Here is a 21,000-nt window from a genome sequence, read left to right as displayed (position 1 = left end):
CAGCCCCTCACTGGGGGATTCTAGGCAGGGGCTCTACCACTGAGCCACACCCTAGCCCCTCACTGGGGGATTCTAGGCAGGGGTTCTACCACTGAGCCACGCCCCCAGCCCATCACTGGGGGATTCTAGGCAGGGGCTCTCCCACTGAGCCTTTGTCTGCCCTTGCACAGATCAGAGGTGAATATTGCAATCTTCCTCAAGGTCTCCACACCTTAATTTTTGAGAACAGGATCTCTCATTGAACCAGGAGCTCACTGAGTGGCTAGGCAGGCTGGCTAGTGAAAGCTTGGTATCCTGTTCTTGTTTTGTTAGGAATAGGGTTACAGATGCTGTGGTCGTGGCACATGCACCCTAACACACACACACACACACACACACACACACACAAAGTGTCATCTAATAAATAAGTAAACTCCTCTAGCCTGATGCCATGGTGTATGTGCCTTTAATCCCAGAACTCAGGAGGTAGAGGCAGAGGCATGGGGGTCTCGGTGACTTCGAGGACAACCTGATCTACGTAGTGAAATTCAGGCTAGCCAAAGCTATAGCGTGAGATATGTCTCAAGACAACTTCAGGAGGTTGGGGAGAAAGAAAAGAAAGAAAAAGAGCACTGGCTGCTCTTCTAAAGGGCCTGGAGCTCAGTTTCCAGCATCCCTAAGGTGCTTCACAACCATTTGTAACTACAGTCCGAGGCTCCTGACGCCGTCTTCCGACCTCTGCAGGCACCAGGCACACGCGTCGTGCACAGGCATACACGCAGGCATAAAACTCACACATATAAAATAAATAAATCTAAAACTATTAAAAAATAACTCCTACTTTGCTGTGTTGAGCTTTAATGAAGCCAGTGCCATGCCAGGCATGGTGGTACAACTCCAGTAATCTCAGTACCGGGAAGGTGGAGGCAGGAGGATCAGGAGTTCAAGGATGCATAGGAGACTAGCTTGGGCCACTTGAGGTTTTGTCATGCATGCACTGACAAAGCCAAGTCTAGCAAACCGATCAGGGTATACTTAGGCTGTCCTTACAGTTGAGAATATCCTCTAAGCCTCCTGACTTGAAGGCTCGGACCTTCCTCTGAGCAAGTTCCACACTCTAGTCAGCCCCTTCCTTCTCTGTGGGCGAGGCCTGCCTTGCTGGGGGTGGTGGGTGTGGTAGGCGGAGTAAAAATGCTATTTCCGGGATCCTCCTTCTACTCCAAGGGACCACCTTTTTCTTATGATTGGCAGAATATCTACCCAATAATCACTAGAAACAGACTGTAAACCTCGGAGGTCTCCCCACACGTGTTAGTAACGCCTCTTCCAAATAGACCAATTGTAAACTTCGGAAGGCGGGTTCTCCCATGGGGGCGGGACAGAGTGACGGGCGTCGCTTTTGACTTATGGAAACATGGCTGCCTGTAAGATCAGACCAATCAGAAGTGAGAAGGCCGGATGTGGGCGGAGCTGAAACTTCGGCGGTTGAACCGCTCGTGAAGATCGAGTCCGTGGAGGTGAAGAGCGAGTACGCGGGTGTGGGCGCGGGCTCCAGGCGCGGGCTGCAGGCGCGGGCAGTGGGGAGTCCCCAGAGCACCGATTCTTTCACGCAGGTGGACGCCAGAACCTATGCAAGCTGGAGATTTCACGGGGTCTTTAATGCATCATGTTGTCGCTCGCGAGATACGCGGCTAGAACTTAGAGAACCCTTACCGAATACTGCACTAGAGCTTGTAAGGTAGAGTTTTATTTTATATATATTACACCCCACGAGGTGCGGAGGGGGTGTCCTCGAGATGCCGTAGGTTCTGAACTTGAGTTGGTTTGGAGGATGGAGGCAGGTGAAGACAAGGCAGGGTTGAGGTTCCAGGGTTGAGGGTGTGTTCCTACCCTACGGACCAGAGGCGTTTACTGTGTGCAGGCTCTGAGCAAGTTATTTGTCGTGAAATCACTTTTAATTCTCGCTTTCTTTGCAGTGCTAGATGACAAACTTTGAAATGTTAGTCAATAGTTCTACCACTGCTGCCGAGGTCGGGAACGAGTCTTATGTTTTGTTTTTGAGACAGTGTCTCGCCTTTTTTCCTTGAACGCATAGAAATTATTGTGTGTTCACACAAGTGTGTGATGGGAGGGGGATTCATATCACAGGATGGGTGTGTAGTGACAGCTTTGGAATTTTGGTTCCTTTAAAAAACACAGAAATATTATAAGAATATGTTTTCATTTTAATCCCAGGTGTACCTGTTTTGGACAGTTCTCAGCTTACTATGATTTGCCGCTTGCTCTAGCAGAAGTGTGTTTTTGCCAGCTGCAGATAATTTTTTTTTCGATTGTGTGACATTTGGAATTTTGGGAACATTTTAGAGAGCATATAAATGTTAGGGCCCCCAAGAAGCATGTGTGCCTGTATGTGTATGTGCATGTGTGCAGGGTTGTTGGTCATTTAGGAAGGTTGGTTGTGGTTTGTTAGTAGTCACGGTCGAAGAAGAAACAAAAGGAAAGAAATTAGATTCAGGGGTTTTCCTAATTCCTCTCTTCCCCTCTATCCTTGTTTTCTCTCCTATCTAGTATTTAGGGGGTGAAAATGGGAGATAAAGCCTGGGGGAAAGAACCCACAAAGTAGCAAGGACCAGCTATATGGCTGTGGCTGTGGAGGTCGGACAACAACACTGGGTTGGTTCTCTCCTTCCACCTTTCTGTGGATTCTAGGGGTCAAGCTCCGCTCTTTGGGTTTACACAGCAGGAAGCTTTACCCATTGAGTCGTCTGGACAGCCCCTCTGAATGAACCCTGAAGTGTCATAACGCATCCTACAGTGGCACACCTTTGTAATCCCAGGACTGGGCAGCTGAGGCGAAGGACTGGCAGTTTGAGATCAGTCTGGGTCACAGGATGAGCTTGGGGCTCGTTTTACCTAAAGAGGGAGACCTTGTCTCAAAACAAACCTAGAGAAGAGAGTGTGAGCTTTGGTATCTGTTTGCCCAAGTTTGGGCCCTGGCACTGACTCTGGGACCCACTATGGAAATCATTGTGGCTTTGGGCGAGTTCTTTAATCCTTTCATACCCGAATTTCATGTTCTGGGCAATCACTTTTTCTATACCACTTCCCTCACTCTGTTTACCCAGATGTCTCTTTCCCGTATCCATCTCTGAACTCCATGCTCTATCCAAAGGCCAGCTCTTCTTTGCTTGGAAGTCCAGCTGACATGCAGTTGCCCCCAAATGATTCTTTGGTATCCCTATTCAGCCTGGCAGGCCCTTCCTCTCAGGTACTTAGGAGTTGGCTTTTCATCACTACTTCCTTTCTCTCCCATTTAAAAAGATTGTGTACACACACACACACACACACACACACACACACACACACGGTGAGACTCTCAAACAAGTTAGGGTGAGGATGGATAGCAAGGGATCTTGTACAGTTGGGAGAGTGTTTGCTTAGCTTGCTTCAAGCTCTGGCTTTGCTCCCTAGCTCAGTGAGAGCAGGCGTGGTGATGAGCAGCTGTAATCCCAGAGGTGGGAGGTGGAGACGGAAGGGTTAGGGGTCCAAGCTGAGCCTGGGTTCCATGAGATCCCTCTGCAAGCAAGCAAAAAAGCCAAATCCTGTGTTCCTCTGTTAACCCCGCCTGCATCCCACCCGCTCTTCCCTAGGCCTCGCCTGCTCACAGGATCTCCAGATACTTAGAGCTCTGTCCTCCTTCCTCTCCACAACCACACACCTTTGGAAACGCCTTGCTTGCGTTATTGGGACCTCGAAGGTCTCGGTGTCTTTTAAACGTAGCAAACACATGCTTTATACTGCTGTCTCCCCTTCCCACAGATGTCTGAGTGATTTCCCCACTCTCGCCAAAGGTCTCAGTCCAGATGGGGGCTGCATGAGGCCTTGCTGGCTGCTTGTTTAGTCACTTGGCTTTGTCTCTTTCAGAGCCACCAGATCCTTCGTTTACTCCTTGGACTGCTCAGATCTCTCTACTAGTGTTGGGCTCCTGAAGAACACATAGGTGTAGAAAGTTACTATGCTAGAGTTAACTGCCCTTCCTCTGGCCTCTCCATGGTGGAAGGTGGAATAGCGAGCTGGGAGGGGCTCCTTCCTGGGAATGGAGTCGACTGCAGCAATAAACTGGACACATTGTAGTGCCACCTGGAATCTCGAAGCTGAGACTGGAGAGTGTCAGGAATGACCTTGCAGGTCTTCCTAGTGCCAAGACATTATCTTGGCATTCCTCTGTAGGTTTGCAAGCAGATCTATGCCAGGCCAAGGTACTGAGAGGTAGGAAGAGTGACAATTAGGAGAGGTTGTTTTTATTTATTTACATCTCAAGGGACGGTGAAGTGCTGTATGGCTGAGCCATGGCCCTCGTCTCTTACTTGTGGATTCTAGGCAAGTCAGCTGTCTTCTGCCAAGCCATGCTTGCAGGCTTTGGGAATAAGGTTTTTGTGGCTGGCCTCTGGACTGTCAGCTAAGAGTGGGTGTTAAGGGGGAGTGCCAGACACCTACACATTGACTAACTCAGTGCTCACGACAGTGTACAATGTTAGTGCTCTTGTCCCAAATGTTGTGTGTGTGTGTGTGTGTGTGTGTGTGTGTGTATGTGTGTGTATGTATGTATATATATACACCACCCCTTCCCCAGTAACTGGTATTTAACCCAGGGCCTCACACATGCTAGGTAAGCCCCTACTACTAAGCTACATCTATAACCTCTCTCTTTTTTTTTAATATTTTATTTATTTATTTATTTATTTATTTATTTATTTAATGTAAGTACACTGTAGCTGTCTTCAGATACTCCAGAAGAGGGCATCAGATTTCATTACAGATGGTGTGAGCCACCATGTGGTTGCTGGGATTTGAACTCCGGACCTTTGGAAGCAGTCGGCACTCTTAATCGCTGAGCCATCTCACCAGCCCATAACCCTCTCTTTTGAGACCGAGTCTCACTAAGTTACCCAGAGTGGCCTTGACCTCACTGTTGCCCATGTTGGTCTTAGACTTTTGAGTCTACATTCCAGCTTGTTGCTAACAGGCTTTTGACCCCAGGCCTGGCTTTATCTTCACTTCACTTACCATAAAATGGCAAGCACCTTACCTATGGCAGACTGGGACGTGAATGAGGATCTGTGATAAACCTGTGAGTTCCCAGCCTGCAGCACTGACCGTAAGCATAAGCCATGCTCAGGTCAAAGCCCGAGTCAGTGCCACCAGAGCAGCAGAATTAGGATGAGGACACTGAGTTGGGAAGTATGTTTTGGGGACTCCCTGAGTGTGCTGGGGAGCTGCAGGGTACACTGTAATGGTCTCCATTGTGGGGTGTCCTACCCTTGACTTTAGCAGAAGGCAGAGAAACCATGTTCAGTGGCTTAAAGGGCTTTTGTGGTTATGACTCCTGGGGGTCAGTGGAAGGAAGAACAGGGTGAAGATGGAGAGAGCTCAGGCCAGTTCATATTCATCCAGAGTTTGAGAGGCCAATTCAGAGTGGGGTAGAGGACAGGCTATGTGGCACAGTGTGTGACATTCTTGTGAGAACCCAGTAAAGCTAGAGATGGGGTAGGGGTATGTAGTGATTGGTGGGCAAACAGCCTAGGGTGGGCTGGGGACAATAATTTGCCCATGGTGATGGTGGGATGTGGTGGTGTGGTGAGCCCAGTGTGGAGGGTTCTCTTCCCTACTGAAATTTTGGAGCACAGTTTGGGAGGAGCCAGGGGCAGTGACCTGTAGCCCTGGGCTACATTTTGAGATTCCCTTAGTGAAAGATGGTGTGGAGAGGGCTGGAGGCTGGGAGACTGATAGCTTGTGTGAGAGCAACCTAAAGAGGCTGTGGCAGAAGTGGGTGAAGGGGTGTCCAGGTGTGTGTAGTGATGGCAAGGACTGGCAAGGGTGGAGCCCCGCCTCCTTGTGATACTGATCAGAAGGGGATTAGGAGAGGAGCCAGGAGAGATTTGGGGCAGGCTGGAAGTCAGCCACCAGGATGAACTTCTGGGATCTTTAGCAAGGATGGTGTGAGCAGGGAGAGGGAGAGAGTCTCAAGGGAGTGAGAGGGACTGGGCCTGGATAGTCTCAAAGGTGGGGAGGGCTGCCCAGGGGAAGGGAGGTGGGAAATGTGCCCCGCTGTGGGTTGGGGAAGAGAGGTACAGTTTGGGCAGAATTTAGGTAAAATATGGGGAAATGGAATACAGGCAGAAACTGGGGTGTGTGTGGGATAGAACTTTACTTAAGTGGGCAGAATGGAAGCAGAATAAAAGGGGGCATGACAATTCAGACAGAAAATTCAGGGTGCGGGGTTCTAGGAGAATGTAGAGCTGAAGGGTGATGGAGAGAAGCAGTGAGCTGGTTTCCCCACGCCTCAAGCTGGGGAATAGAATGAAGTAGGGGTCAGTGCAGAGGGAGCGCTGGTGTCCACCATGCACCGAAGTACAAGGGGTAGGAAGTGGAGGTCTGCACAGGAGAGAGGTCCTGAGACGGAGAGAAGAGTGGGTGTTGGGAGCTGGGGCTCAGGAGAGAGCTGGCCAGAGTGTAGGCCTGGTTTGTGAAGTTCTTGCCTGGCAGCAGCTAAGGGACAGTTTCCAAGCCTCCAAGAGGTAATAGATTGGAGTGTAGGTGTGCACTGGGGAGACTGGATTTTAGGCCTGTTATTCAGAGGGTGAATGTCCGGGACCTAGGTGGTGGGAGTGGTCACGGGATGCTGGGCGGGGCTGTGTAACCCAGGTATTGTAGGGTGGAGGACAAGATCAGCTTGACAATGGGGACAAGGGAGGAGGTACCTTGAGCACAGATCCCCAGGAGTTCAACCTACAATTCTCTAGTAAACTGGTATGGTGGCTGCCCTGAGCTGTGGTGGCTGCCCTGAGCTATGTTGGCTGCCCTGAGCTGTGGTGGCTGCCCTGAGCTGTGGTGGCTGCCCTGAGCTGTGGTGGCTGCCCTGAGCTGTGGTGGCTGCCCTGAGCTGTGGTGGCTGCCCTGAGCTGTGGTGGCTGCCCTGAGCTGTGGTGGCTGCCCTGAGCTGTGGTGGCTGCCCTGAGCTGTGGTGGCTGCCCTGAGCTGTGGTGGCAGCCCTGAGCTGTGGTGGCTGCCCTGAGCTGTGGTGGCAGCTGACTGCTCTGCGGGGCTGAGGTCTCTGGGCAGGGGCAGAGATGAATACTCCACACTTCAGAACTCCTAGGAAGTGGACGCATGATTGCTAGGGGCTTCCAGATTTTGTGAAGTCCTCCACTAAAAATTGTTCCAGAAACCAGAGTCCCAAGCCAACATGGCTGCGTGTGTTTTCTCCAAACCTGTTCCAAAACCAACCAAACCAAACCAGTGAAGCCAAAGCCGCCGCCGCCGCCGCCACCACCACCACCACCACCACCACCACCACCACTAAAAACCCAAAGTTGGAGCCTTGTGGTGTTGCTGTGTTTTGGGGATAGGGCTTCTGTGTTGGGATCTTGTTATGCAACCCAGGCTGGCCTCAAAGTTTTGGCAACATTTCCTGCCTCTGTCTGAGTGCTGGGATAGCTAGCTGGTGTGCACCATCATGCAGAGCCGAGAGTCAGTTCCTGGATCTACCGATGATCTCGGGAGAATGCGCTCACTGTTCTGAGCCTCATTCCTTGTCTGAAAGATGAGTTTAAAAATGATGCCTTCCTACCAGAGCTGTTAGCGAGGGTTGAACAGATAATAGCATAGGAAGCACGGAGAACTGGGTTGAGTGTGGCCGTCCCGGTACTTGGGAGGCTGAATCCTGAGTTCTGAGCCAGAGTGGAACCCACTCTCCAAAGACCAAGATTGGAGAGAGCGCTGGCTGCCCTTCTGGAGGACCTGGTTCAATTCCCAGCAACCACATGGCAGCCCACAACTCTCTGTAACTCCAGCTCCAGAGGCAACGCTGTCTTTTGGCCTCTGTAGACACCAGGTGTGCCTCTAGGTCTCTGTCTTGTCCCCATTTTCAGGACCCTGGCCATGGACCAGCCCGCTGGCCTGCAGGTGGACTACATCTTCCGGGGTGTGGAGCACGCTGTGCGGGTTGTGGTTTCTGGGCAGGTGCTGGAGCTGGAGGTGGAGGACCGGATGACAGCTGACCAGTGGCGTGGAGAGTTTGATGCCAACTGTGAGTGTGCTTGCGGGGGTGGGCTCCCCTTCCTCCCGGAGCTGAGGCTGAGCCAAGCTGTGTGTGTTCTTGCCTCTTCTGAAGCTCTTCAAGGCGGGGCAGGAGTGTGGCTCCCATTGATCTGGCCAGAGGCAACGGGGGTGGGCAGAGCTGGAGAACTTACTCCAGCATATTGCCTTTGTGCTGGGCAAGTGGTCAGACCTCAGGAAGAACTTTTCTTTCCACTCAGTCATTGAAGACTTGACTCATAAGACGGGGAACTTTAAACAGTTCAGCATTTTCTGTAACATGCTGGAGTCGGCCCTCACCCAGGTAAGGACCAGTTTCAGGGTCGGGGAGGTTTCTGTTACCCAGAGTTTGGGGTGTGGGGCTGTGGATGGCTACCTGGTGTAGGCAGGGTGCTTGGTCTTCAGACCTTCTCTTGCACATGCCAGGGGGTCTGATTCTCTCTCTCTCTCTCTCTCTCTCTCTCTCTCTCTCTCACACACACACACACACACACACACACACACACACACACACACACACGGATGTATTGCTGGGGGTGTGGCTAAAGTCTCTGGTTAGATCTCCAGCACTTCATGGTCTGCCGTGGTGGTGTATGCCTGCAATCCCAGAATTTAAGTGGGGACCAATAGAGGACGAGAGGTTCAAGGTTTCCCTTGCTCACTAGTGAGATGGAGGCCAGCCTGGGACGCAAGAGACCCTGTCTCAGATGATAAAACAAGCAGTGCTGAGGGGAGCTGGGGTGATGGCAGGTAAGAGCACTTGCTGCTCTTCGGAGGACTCAGTTCCCAGCATGCACCTCAGGCAGTTCCTCTGCAGGGGTTCTGATGACCCGTCTGACCTCTGAGGGCACTTGCACTCACACATACATACCCCCTCCCAAAATTAAAAGTAAATAAATTCTAGAACCGGAAGAGAGAAGAAAAATAGATTCAGGTCCCAGGGAAATGTGAAGGAGAGAGGAAGAGCCACCCCACCGTTAATGTTCCTGTTGAGATATTGGTGAAGGCTGACGAGCTGGCCTAGCAGATAAAAAGGTGCTAGCTCAGCCAGCCTGGCCACCTGAGTCCCATCCCCAGGTGCCACCTGGTGGAGGGACAGACAGAACACTGAAAGTTGTTCTCTGACTTCCACATGTGGCACAAGAATGCAAACACACACTTGCTTGCATGCATGCATGACACACACACTAATGCTATTAAATACAATATGCAGTAAAGTTTATATTGGAAGTATTGTTGTTTTTGCAGGTGTACATTTTCATGGCATTCATGTGTATGTATGTATATATATATTTTATTTTAAAGAATTCTGAACTTTTTTTTTGAGGCATTGTCTCATGTCATGTCCAGGTTGCCCTAGAACCCTTTGAGCTTACTGTTTAGCTAGGGATGACCCTGGCTTCTGTCTTCCAGTACCTGGACTACAGGTCAAGGCAGCATTGTGGCCTTACACATGTGGTGCTGGGCTAGAACCCAGGTTTTTGTGCAAGCTGGGCAAGCAGGCTACCAACTGAGCCCAGCCACAGTATTTTGGAGAAATAGCTCAATGGTTAAGAGAACTTCCTGCTCTTGCAAAGGGCACAGGTTGGTCCCCAGCCCCCACACAGGGTAGCATACAATAGTCTAAATAACAGGCAGTGAACTGCCTGATGTGGGTGCTGGGAATCGAACTCAGGTCCTCTAGAATACAGCAGAACTCTTAACCTTTGAGCCATCATCTCTCTAGTCCCCTGACTAACATTTTTCAGATAGTGGAGTGCTTGTCTACACTAACCCACTATAATGTGCACAGGTATAGCTTCTGGAAAGTTAGTTGCCAGGGGCATCAGCCACGTCATCAGGTGGCTCCTATTGGATGCCTGTCATCTCAGCACAGGGGAGGTAGCGGCAGGAGGATGAGAAGGCCATCCTTAGCTACAAAGTGAGTTCAAGGCCAGACTGGTAACATGTGACCCCATCTCCCCAAAACTAGAAAACACCGCAATACCAAGCCACTCCAAACAGCACCGATGGATCTTGCACTTTGCCCGGGATGTGTGATCTGCACTACTCCATCATCTGCTTTGTCTGTGTGGGAAGCCAGTGTTCAGGAGTTAGTTACCCAGAACCCAAGTGTTGGCCCCTGTCATCCTTGGCTGTCACTGGCTTGAGTTCTCTCTTCCTGACCCCTTCTCTCTAATTCCCCTCCCTCCCTCCCTCCCTCCCTCCCCCTCTCTCTCTCTCCATCTTTCTTTTTTCCATCTTTCCATCTTTTCTTTCCCTTCCCTTTCATTCACCTCCTGTAGCCCAGGCTGACCTTAGACTTGGCTGAGGATGGCCTTGAGCTCCTGATCCTCCCACCTCCACTTCCGCAGTGCTGAGAAGACAGGCGTGTGCTTCTACGCCCAGGCTTTGGCTGACTTTCTGCTAAGGGGTCATTCATCCCTCACTAGTTCTTTGGCCTCGTTAGTGGGCTGTGCGCAGCAGGAAGGGCATGTGTTGTTTCTCTGAGGAAGGTGTGAGGTGCTTTGGTACGTAGGTTTTCTCCAGCGTATGCCTCCAATCATGTCTTCGTGCCTGTCCTGGGTCTTTCATGCCCACCAGCCTCCTTGTTAGGAGCTCAGGCACCCTGTGACCTGGCACAGTGTCTGGGAGGGTGGCCATGGTCCCATGGTGGCTATGAATGTCCTTCGCATCTCCCCTCCTCCTCTCCCACAGAGCAGTGAGTCTGTCACCCTGGACCTGCTCACCTACACAGACCTGGAGTCTCTGCGCAGCCGCAAGCTGGGAGGCCGCCCAGGTGCCTTGGCCCCCAGGTCGGCCCAGCTCAACTCCAAACGCTACCTCATTCTCATCTATTCGGTGGAGTTTGACAGGTGGGCACAGGGGCGGGCTCAGGGCCCAGGCTGGTGGCAGGGGTGGGAGGAGCCCCAGTGCCAGGAGGCTGGAATGATTTTACTTCACCTGCAGAGTCTGTGGGCTTTGTGTCATTTTCTTGTTGTGACTGGCTGCAGGTGACAGACTGGCCAGTACCTGTTTCCTTACTTTAGCAGTTGAATATGCCTTGTACATGATAGGCAAGTGCTCTGCCCATGAGTACATCCTCAAGTGCTTTAAACATAATCATTTACCACACAGCTCAGATTCCTCTTAGGGACTCGAGAGCTTTCTGTTTGTTCTTTGTGTATTTGAAGAAGAAGGGACAGGGCTGTGCAAGTCCTCTGCAGACTTCTCACAATTGGCATAGACTAGCTGGTCTTGTATGGGAACTGAACCCCAGACCTCTGTAAGAGCAGCCAGTGCTCCTGACTGCTCCAGTCATTCTGTGCCCTTCACTTTTATTTTTAAAGAGAGAGTCTTGCTATGTAGCCCAGCCTGGCCTCAAACTCATGGTAGTTCTCCTGCCTCAGCCTCCTGAGAGCTGATATTACAGGATGGAACAAGCACACCTAGTCAGGAATGGCTCTTGAGTAGCTGGGTAACAGGGTCTGTGTGTCCTGGTGCCTGGGCTAGTGACTGAGAAGTTGGCAATCCCATAGGACCCGCATGGTGGGCCCCACCTGAAGGCATCCTGCCATTGCTGCAGCTCAGGGCTGACTTAGCTCAGGCCAACCACTGTCTTCCCGGGAGAGGCTAGGTTGGGTTGTGTTTGAAGATAGCTCTTCCTGTAGAGATCATGTGACAGTGCTTACCCTGCAGGCTTGACAGGACAGTCAGACAGCACCGTCCAGCTAGGTGTCCCCAGATCCTGGAGGCAGAAGCTCAGGGGCACCAGGGCTTGAATGACTTGGCACAGTGGTGTGTGGGACAAAGCACCTAGAATCAACCACTTCCCAGCACTCAGGAGGAAGAGGCATGTGGATCTCTTAAGTTCGAGGCCAGCCTGGTTTACATAGAGAGTTCTAGGACAGCCAGAGCTACACAGAGAGACCATGTCTCAAGAACCCAAACAAGCAAAACCTTCAAAATAAAAGCTCTTGGGGACCGCGAGTGCTTGTGCTCTTTGGCTTACAGGCACCTGTGCTCTCAGGTGGGTGGATCTTGGCCTCTGAGATGCCACGGTTCTGATCCCCTCTCTCAGGATTCACTACCCGCTGCCCCTCCCGTACCAGGGCAAGCCTGACCCTGTGGTCCTGCAGGGCATCATCCGCTCACTGAAGGAGGAGTTGGGTCATCTTCGAGGGCTGAATGGCGGCCAGGATGCTCGGGAGACGGAGATCTGGCACCTGAGGGAGCAGTGAGTCTGGGGTGTGTGTGGTGGATGGGGATGTGGTAGACGGGACAGGCACTGCCCATCATCTGTCTCCTTGGGAACACTGGCTCTCTTCCTTCTCAGCTCTGCCTCTCTGCCTTTTGTTGGGTGCAGGGGATTCAGCAGTGATTGACAGCCATGGCTCTGTCTTTCTGGGCCTCTAGGCCAGTGAGGGAGATGCACAGATAAAGATTCAGCATATGGAGGGCTGGGGGGGGGGGGTCATGTCCCAGAGAGGTTCAGAAGCAGAAGCAACATCAGCAAAGGTGATGAGAGGCTGGAAGGAAGGGTGGCCTGAGTGGCCTACACGCTGACCTCTTGGTGTCGCCTGGCTCTCTGCCTGGGGTACCTAGCCAAGTGGGAGTGGGTGTTAACAATTGCCACATGAACATGTTATTGCATGGGATGAGGTGAGGAAGAGGCAGGAAGGGAGCTGGACCAGGATCCGTTAGGTCTTGAGTGGGTTAAGTGAAAGAGTTAGGAAGAGTATAAGAGTGTGCTAGGTAGACAAAGCAGCATATGCAGTCCTCGAGGCAGGTAGGACTATGGTGGGAACAGGAAGAGATTGCAGGCTCCTGGCATCCTTGCTGACTCCTGCTGTGTTCTATCATTTATAGGCAAGGGTTGGGCTCCCCCTGGAAATGGCCAATTCTTTAAGAAGGACTAGTGACATTAAAAACATTAAGTATGTTCTTTGTTTATCATGTGCATGGTGAGTGTGTGTATGTTTTTGGGTACACATACCATGGCATGTGTGTGGAGGCAGTTTTCTCCTATAGTAACATGGGTTTCCGGAGGCAAATTCAGGTTGCCAGGCAAGCATTATGGACCGGCAAACACACTGAGCCATCTTTTTGATCCCCCTTTTTCTTTCTTTTGGACAAGGCCTTAGATATTCAGGACTGACCTCAAGCTCTCTGTAGTCAAGGGTGGCTTTGAACTCCTGATTGGCATGGTTTATGTGGTACTGGGGATCGAACCCAGAGCATCATGTATGTTACCTAACCAAGTCACGTTTCAGTTCCCATGGTATTCTTTGTAAGATTTATTTTATTATGCATTTGTGTCTGTGTGAGGGTTTGTGCACATGTGTGGATCCATGGAGTTCAGAAAGTGGCTATCCTCACAGCAGACATGCCCTGTGAGACAGGCATTGCCGTCTTCACCAGGTTCCAGTTCAGAGATCTTAGGTGACTTTTGCAGGCTATGTCTTGGATGAAGCCAGAATCTTGGCACTGTTGGCACATAGGTGCTAGTGCAGACTGAGTGCTGAATGCTGCCAGAGAGGAGTGAGTGAGGGTGGGAATATACAGGGTAGCAGGCCCCATGGGTGCTGCTGATCAGAGGTGAGGTGGAGGAAGGACACAGTGGGAGGCTGCGACCTCGTCTTCCACTAGGCCGTACCTGTATGCACCTCCCAAATTGGCCACAAGGTTATGGCCTCTACCCATCCACGGTACGGAGAGGGTACCTTGAAATCTCTGAGCTGCTGGTGTCTCCCCCTGTCCTGTCCTGACTCTGCCGGTCCCTCTTTCTCTTGGAGCCCAAGGCTTGCTACACAGACCAGGCTTACCCTGATCTGTTGGCCCTCCTCCCTCTGCTCTGTGTTACCACCTGTGTTACCACCTCCCCACAAGGAGCTACTCAGGAGGAAGTCCTGGCAGAAGGCAGAAGGGCCACGCTGACAAGTACCCGCTCTACAGAGGCTGGTGGAAGGAAGGGCATGCGGAGAGTGGGGATTACTGATGTGCCTTGCTCAGTGTGTGCTCACTGTATGTGTGTGTGTGTGTGTGTGTGTGTGTGTATGTGTGTGTGTGTGTATATGTATACATGTATACATTACCTACTTTAAAAACAAAACAAAACAAAACAAAACAAAACTATTTTATGTGTTTGCTAGTTAGGCAAGGCTATCCCTGACTCTGCCTCCCAAGTACTGAGATTATAGGTGTCCACTGTGTTTTGCTCTTGTCTTGTTCCCCTCCTTCCATCCTTGTATGAGACAGGGTTTCTCTGTGTAGCCCTCGCTGGTCTAGAACTCACTCTGTAAGCCAGGCTGGACTTGAACTCAGAGACTCACCTGTCTCTGCCTCCTAAGTGTTGTGAACAAAGGCGTGTGCCACCACATTTTGTCAGTTCTTGAGCCTGTTGGCTAGACTGACGTCTATTAGGGGATGATCTAAGTCCATGATTCTTTGAGCTCTTGTTGGCTGGAGTAAAGCAGCATGCCCCTGAGGTGTGTTTCCCCAGGAGTGATCAGTGCTGAGTCTTTCATTTTTGCTCATCTCTGACAGAATATAGAGGTGGCTCCCATTCTCCATAGACAGGTAGCTCAAAACACTGGAGTGGTCTGCTGGGTACAGTGACACACACATAAAATTCTAATCCTGTGGATGCAGGCGATGGTTCTCTGTGAGTTCTGGTCTACAGAGAGAGTTCCAGGACAGCCAGGGCTACACAGAGGAAACCCTATCTCGAAAACCAAAATAAAACAACAGCAACAGCAAAAACGACACATTGGATGGGGTCAGCGAGATAGCTCACCCAGTAAAGGTGCTTGCCACTAAGCCTGCTGCTTTGAATTCAGTCTCTGGGACCCACGTGGTCGAAGGGGAGAATCAAGTCCCCACTCATTGCCTTCTGTTCCACATGAATGCTATGACACGCAGTTGTGTCTCGTGCATACACACAAATAAAGAAATGCAATAAAAATAAAACCAAATGAAAAATCACTACAAGTGTATTCTGGCTCCCTCTGGAGGCTGGTGTCTGAAATGGTGCTCACTGGCTGCAGCGCAGGGGTCAGTGGGGCCGTCCTCCCATGGGCCCTTGGGAGAATCCCTTTCTTGCCTCTCCAACACCTGGCAGCTGCAGCTGTGCTTTGGCTTCTGTCCTGGCAATCTGGTCTGAGCCTCTGAGGTCACATTCCCCTCCCTTCTTCTGTTTCTAATCTCAGGTTGTGATCTGCCCTGATAATTCAGGAGAGGCCTTTCATCTCACCGTTCATAGCAGATCTAAAAAAGTCACTTTTTGCCAAACAGTGGAATGCTCACAGGCTTAGGAGAAGGCCATGGATATCTTTGGGCACTTTGGAAGGGGCGGGGAACAGTATTCACCTCATAGATGTGACCTGATACATTCATTACAGTGGATTTTGATTTCATGTTGGTGTTGTCTTTGGCCAGGTAGATCTGTTCATGTTGGGTTCTATATCCTTTTGGAAGGACCCCAGGAGTTTTTAATTTTTTAAGTTTCAGACATAGGACCCAGATATTGTGCATACTCAGTGAGTGCTCTACCACTGATCTAGAATCCTCTGTGGAGGATTCTAGGCAGGGGCTCTACCACTGAGCCACGCCCCCAGTGTCTCATTCCGGGTTACTAGGTGGGTGGTCTATCACTAGTTTTCCAAAATTATTTATTTATTTTATCAGGAGGTAATGTTAGCATGATTTTATTTTATCTTGTTTTATTTTTATTTATTTATTTTTTTGAGACAGGGTTTCTCTGTATAGCTCTGGCTGTCCTGGAACTCACTCTGTAGACCAGGCTGGCCTAAGAACTCAGAAATCCGCCTGCCTCTGCATCTCAAGTGCTGGGATTAAAGGTATGTGCCACTACTGCCCAGCTTTTTTGTTTTGTTTTGTTTTGGACATGATCTGTTGTTGCATTTAGATTTTTTTTTTCCTTACTGGAAAGAGCCAGAAGACAAGTATAGTTTTAGAAAAAGAATATACTGTCTATTCTTACTTTTTCCTTGATTTTGCACCCAGGTTTCTCTGATGCAGAAAAATCATAGTTTCCAAAGAGTAACAATTTTTTAATGATTATTTTTATCTTATGTGCATTGGTGCTTTGCCTGCATGCCTATCTGTGTGAAGGTGTCAGATCCTCTGGAACTGGAGTTACAATACAGATGTGAGCTGCCATTGAGGGTGCTGGGAATTGCCAGGCAGTGGTGGCGCACGCCTTTAATCCTAGCACTTGGGAGGCAGAGGCAGGTGGATTTTTGAGTTCGAGGCCAGCCTGGTCTACAAAGTGAGCTCCAAGACAGCCAGGGATACACAGAGAAACCCTGTCTCGAAAAACTGAAAAGAAAAAAGAAAAAAAAGGAGGGTGCTGGGAATTGAACCCGGGTCCTCTGGAAGAACAGCCAAGGCTGTTAGTTGTTGAGCCATCTCTCCAGCCTCAGTAACAATTCCTTCCTTTCTTCCTTCCTTTTTTTTTTTTTAAAGATTTATTTATTTATTATATGTAAGTACACTGTAGCTGTCTTCAGACACTCCAGAAGAGGGCATCAAATCCCATTCAGATGGTTGTGAGCCACCATGGGGGTAATGGGAATTGAACTCAGGACCTCTGGAAGAGCAGTCAGTGCTCTTAACCTCTGAGCCATCTCTCCAGCCCAACAATTATTTTCTTTATTCTGAACAATACCAATGCAATCACTAGTGAGACTTTGGAATAAAGGTTAGATTTCTTTGCAGCCTCTTTTGCCCTGAATCTCTGTATCCCACTTGTTAAAACCCTGTGTTCTAGTCACATCAGAATTCTGCAGTGTTATTCTTTCTTTTAAGTACATTTGTTTCTTGGAGCCTGTTGATTGTCCCCTCCCTCCAGCCCTGGTTCCTGAGGCAGGAGCATTGCTTGAACTCAGAAATTCAAGATCAGCCTGGTCAATATAACCAGAGCCAACACAAAGTATTTTCATAGTTCCAGAGTCAAAGCTGGAGCTAGGGGTGCATCCAGAGAGGTCCAGTTTCTCTGTCTGTTCTTCCCCTCTCCGCATAGGCGGCTCCTTCTCTATTTGAACGTTTTTCATTTATGTTTTTCAAAATACGAACAAACTCAGATAATTTTTAGTCCCTCCCATTTCTTTTTACAAAGAGGACTTGGTGCATACATTCTACACTGGGTAAAATAGTGAAAATCAGCACTCCTTTCTTGTCACGAAGGCACTTCACTGTGGATGCGCAGGGAAATTCAACTAGTTCTGTCCCTGGACACTTGGTTACCTTTGCTTCTTGCTATTTATAAGCAGCGGGGAAGGAGAGCCTTGTGTATGTGGTGCTTTCTTAAGGATCTTTGAGCAGGGTAGGGACCTAATCAGTTGGTTTTGGCTGACAAATAGAAAATCTGGCTGGGAAAAGCTAGGAGGTGGGAACAAGGTCAGTTGGCCTAGGCTTGCTGCAGGCATCTTTTACCCAGGTCACCATGTCACTAGGGTGAAAGTGAAGTGGTTTCAGCATCCTTCTTGCTTCGGAGGGAGGTGACAGGAACAGACCCCTCCCCGGGGACTGCATTCCTCTTTCTTCGGGGGGGCTTTGGGGGGTTGCCAACTGTGGAGCAGCGAGCAGGGGCTCACAGAGTATTCAGTTCCCCTCTCCCACCTCGCAGGGTGACCCGCTTGACGTCTGAGAAGCGGGAGCTGGAGGCACAGCTGGGCCGCTCCCGAGAGGAGGCTCTGGCGGGGCGGGCAGCACGCCAGGAGGCCGAGTCGTTGCGTGGGCTGGTGAGGGGCCTAGAGCTGGAGTTACGGCAGGAGCGTGGCCTCGGGGGTCGGGCTGCTGGCCGCCGCAGCCAGGATAGTCGCCGACTGGCTAAGGAGGTGAGGGGCGGATGCGGGGAGGGGGCGCCGCAGTGGACGTCGTCGGCCTGCTCTGGACCTCAGCGGTCCCTGTTTCCCTCCGCAGCTCGAGGAGGTGAAGGCATCGGAGCGCAATCTGCGTGCAAGGCTCAAGACACTGAACAGCGAGCTGGCCATGTACAGAAGGGGGTGAGGGGCGTGGCCTATGGGGTGGGGCAAAAGGAGGGGTGGAGTGAGAAGCTGGCTTTGGGAGGTGGGCGGGGCCTGTGGAGAATTTGGTAGGGCCTGGAGGTAGGTCGGAGGTGTAGGGTGGATCCCAGAGGTAAGAATCAGGGAGCTAGCTTGCTGACCTTGATTGGCATAGGGAGGGCTTCCAAGGGAGATGTAAGAGAAGGAAGACCTTGGGAAAAAGTCTGTTAGGTATTAGGACATAGGGAAGGAGAAGGTTCTGGAAAAGGACTTGGAGAAGGTATGGTATAGAAAGGTACCTGAGCTGGGTGGCAATGTTTCGGGAGATAGAATGTGGGTCTCAGGGTACAGAGAAGGTGGCACCAGAGTTGGAGTGAGCTAGTGGATGGGAAGCTGACAGTGGACTCCGTGCTCCCAGGAGACGCACCTTGCCGCCGGTTGCAGTCAGGGAGGGCCGAGCCTCATCGTCTCGGGAGCGCTCCACGTCCCGTGGTCGCGCGGTCACTCGCTCCTCATCACGGGAGAGCAGCCGTGGGGCCCGGGGTCGTGGCCGGCCAGCACACCCCTCGCCCTCACCCACAGGTCTGTGACCGACCCGTCTTAATGTGGGGGAGGTGGAGTGGTCTAGGTATGACAGGTGCCGGCGGCTATGCAAGCCAGAATGCAAGCCACCCTCCTCCCTACACTGTCTAGGTAGTCGTGCGCCCCGTTTTGACCCCACAGCCTTTGTGAAAGCCAAGGAGAAGAAGCAGAGAGAAATCAGGATGAAGTAAGTCAGCGCCAATTTCCCACCTCTGTTCTGTGCACAGTCCTTACCACACTTCTTCACCAAACTGCAGATAAGCCTTGTCTCTTCTCTGGGCTCCTACTTCTCTCCCCTCTCCACCTACCCCCTCCGTTTTCCGTAACCTCTCTGTCACCTAACTCTGCTTTCCTGTGCTCCCATCTCCTCCCTTGGTCCTGCTGTCTCTGTTATCACCGCACCCCGATTCAGCCCCCTCCTGTGGCCCTGCCCCCCCCCCAACCTCATTTTGCTCTCCTAACTCCTCAGGTACATTGCTTGTTTTCCCCACCCTCACATATCAAGGTCTCCAAGTGACCTCTGGCTGGCCACCGATTCTGGCAGAGGCTGGTTCCAATTCTCACTGCAGTTGGTGCACATTCCTAGTCTTTGGTTTTCTAGGCAGCAGCAGCAGCAGCGGAACCGAATGGGCAGTGGAGGAAGCGGAGACGGTCCGTCCGTCTCATGGTCTCAGCAGACTCGGCCCGCTGCTGCTGTGACGGGCCGAGGGGACGCAGTTAACCGCTCCCGGAACCGCAGCTCCTCAGGTAACCAGCCCGGAGAGGCATTGTGGCTGTGGGCGGTGGGCGGGCCATGTGGCTCCTGGGCCTCACGCCCTTCGTCTCCCCCTAGTGGACAGTTTCCGCAGCCGCTGCTCGTCAGTCAGCTCCTGCAGCGAGCTGGAGGATTTCTCCCACTCAGTTTCCAGAAGGTAATGCTTGGACTCGGGGGAAGGACACTTTGGAAAGGGTGCCTGGGGAGAATGGAAGCAATCTTTTTTTTCAGGGAAATTAGGTGATGGAGGTTGGAGGTCTTAAAACCACGAAGTGGGTCAGGAGGGAGGTACCAGAGATACTCTGTGGTCCTTGGTTGCGTCTTTTTCTAGTCGCCGCTGCCGTGGCCGAGGGAAACCACCCAGTCCGACACCCTGGAGCAGGTCCAAGACGGTGAGGCTCATTCCCAGGCTGGGAGGGTAGTATTAAACCACAGAAGATCATTTATATTTATATTTATATTCTATGATTCTCTGTCCTGGGGATACCAGGTTGTAGAAGGGACTCTAGAATGACCCTTGAAGCAGGGTGTTTGGGGGCCCAGGGCCTCGTAGGCAAAATCTTAGTGGCCACAGTATGTTGTTTTAAGTTTTGGACTGTGGCTCAGTCAGTAGAATATCCCTCTAGCTAAGGGCCCTGGATTCCATATAAAGTGAGTATAGTGGCACTGCTAGGCTTGTCAAACCAGCACTCAGGAGGTGGAGGCAGGAGTTTTTGAAGTTTAAAATCAGCCTTAGCTACAGAGTGAGTTTGAGGCCCACCTGTTGTACATGAGATCTTATGTCAAAAGGAAAAAAGGAAAAATATTCTTGTCTCAAATGATGCCAGGCCCTCCAACCTGGCTCCTCCTTCTGTCATGACTCAGGGAGCCTGGGTAGCCTCTGCCTCAGGCTTTTCCAGTTCATTGGATGGCTCTTGTGTCAGAAGGAGGCTCTTGATATAGTGGCAACCTGTAGATCCTCAGATTCAGAAGTCCCCGTGGGACTTGGGGGATAGGAGTGAAAGGGGGTTGCCTGACCCCTTTCCTGCCTCTCTTGTCACCAGAAGTCTACCACTCAAGAACGCAGTGATCACCAGAGACACTTGGCCAGTTCTGGGGGCTGGGTCCCTATTAAAGGTGAGCCCAGGGTGTCCCATATTTGTCCCTCCTATCCCCTCCTTCTCTCATCCCAGAACCCTTTGGTGATAACAAGGGGAGTTTATTTGTCCTTGCTGCACTAGCCCTTCATGGTCCCCACCCCCACCTCTGTTTTCACAGAGTACAGCTCCGACTTCCAGGGAGCTGACATGGCTGAAATAGATGCCCGCCTGAAGGCTTTGCAGGAATACATGAACCGGCTGGACACGCGGTCATGATCCTGGAGAGGTGGTATTCTGATTTCTCATTGTACCATCAGTGGGTCTGGTGTGGAGGCAGCGCCCCTCCCGTGCTCATCGCCAGGTGCTCCTGGAGTCTCAGTGTGTGAGGCCCTGACTCCCACCTCTCCCAGTAATTCATTCTAGGAGAAGAGAGTGTGTATTTTGTAAATAAATATGGTTGTTCTTGGGACCCCCTAGTGTGTGATTCAAGGGTAGACCTGGA

The 21,000-nt window shown here is 51.1% G+C and overlaps 1 protein-coding gene across 11 annotated transcripts; it reads left to right on the top strand.

Annotated features, from left to right (window-relative positions):
• Positions 1-1,435: 1,435 nt before the first annotated feature.
• On the top strand, positions 1,436-20,967 carry Ccdc61 (coiled-coil domain containing 61). Of its 11 annotated transcripts, none has more exons than XM_030242429.1 (15): positions 1,438-1,507; positions 1,593-1,717; positions 7,911-8,068; positions 8,298-8,380; positions 10,774-10,931; positions 12,137-12,292; positions 17,705-17,915; positions 18,001-18,071; positions 18,502-18,665; positions 18,777-18,852; positions 19,267-19,412; positions 19,498-19,576; positions 19,751-19,811; positions 20,463-20,535; positions 20,677-20,967. In XM_030242429.1, exons 3-15 carry the CDS (start codon positions 7,921-7,923, stop codon positions 20,772-20,774), a joined length of 1,524 nt encoding a protein of 507 aa, XP_030098289.1. In that variant the 5' UTR covers positions 1,438-1,507; positions 1,593-1,717; positions 7,911-7,920; the 3' UTR covers positions 20,775-20,967. The 11 variants fall into 11 exon arrangements, 10 of the variants coding, with proteins under 10 accessions (XP_030098291.1, XP_030098289.1, XP_006539878.1 ...); XM_006539815.2 differs by having other exon boundaries at positions 18,001-18,083; XM_006539816.2 differs by having other exon boundaries at positions 1,446-1,496; positions 18,001-18,083.
• Positions 20,968-21,000: the final 33 nt, after the last annotated feature.

The sequence above is a fragment of the Mus musculus genome, chromosome 7 (assembly GCF_000001635.26).
Source record: "Mus musculus strain C57BL/6J chromosome 7, GRCm38.p6 C57BL/6J".
NCBI lineage: Eukaryota > Metazoa > Chordata > Mammalia > Rodentia > Muridae > Mus > Mus musculus.
This window is presented reverse-complemented; position numbering and strand designations above follow the sequence as displayed.

Excerpts from the sequence above, each read along its gene's own strand:
- Ccdc61 (XM_006539815.2), top strand. The coding sequence starts at position 7,921 with ATGGACCAGCCCGCTGGCCTGCAGGTGGACTACATCTTCCGGGGTGTG. Across the intron at positions 18,666-18,776 it reads CCCCTCGCCCTCACCCACAG|GTAGTCGTGCGCCCCGTTTT; the intron begins GTCTGTGACCGA and ends TACACTGTCTAG. Across the intron at positions 20,536-20,676 it reads GGGCTGGGTCCCTATTAAAG|AGTACAGCTCCGACTTCCAG; the intron begins GTGAGCCCAGGG and ends CTGTTTTCACAG.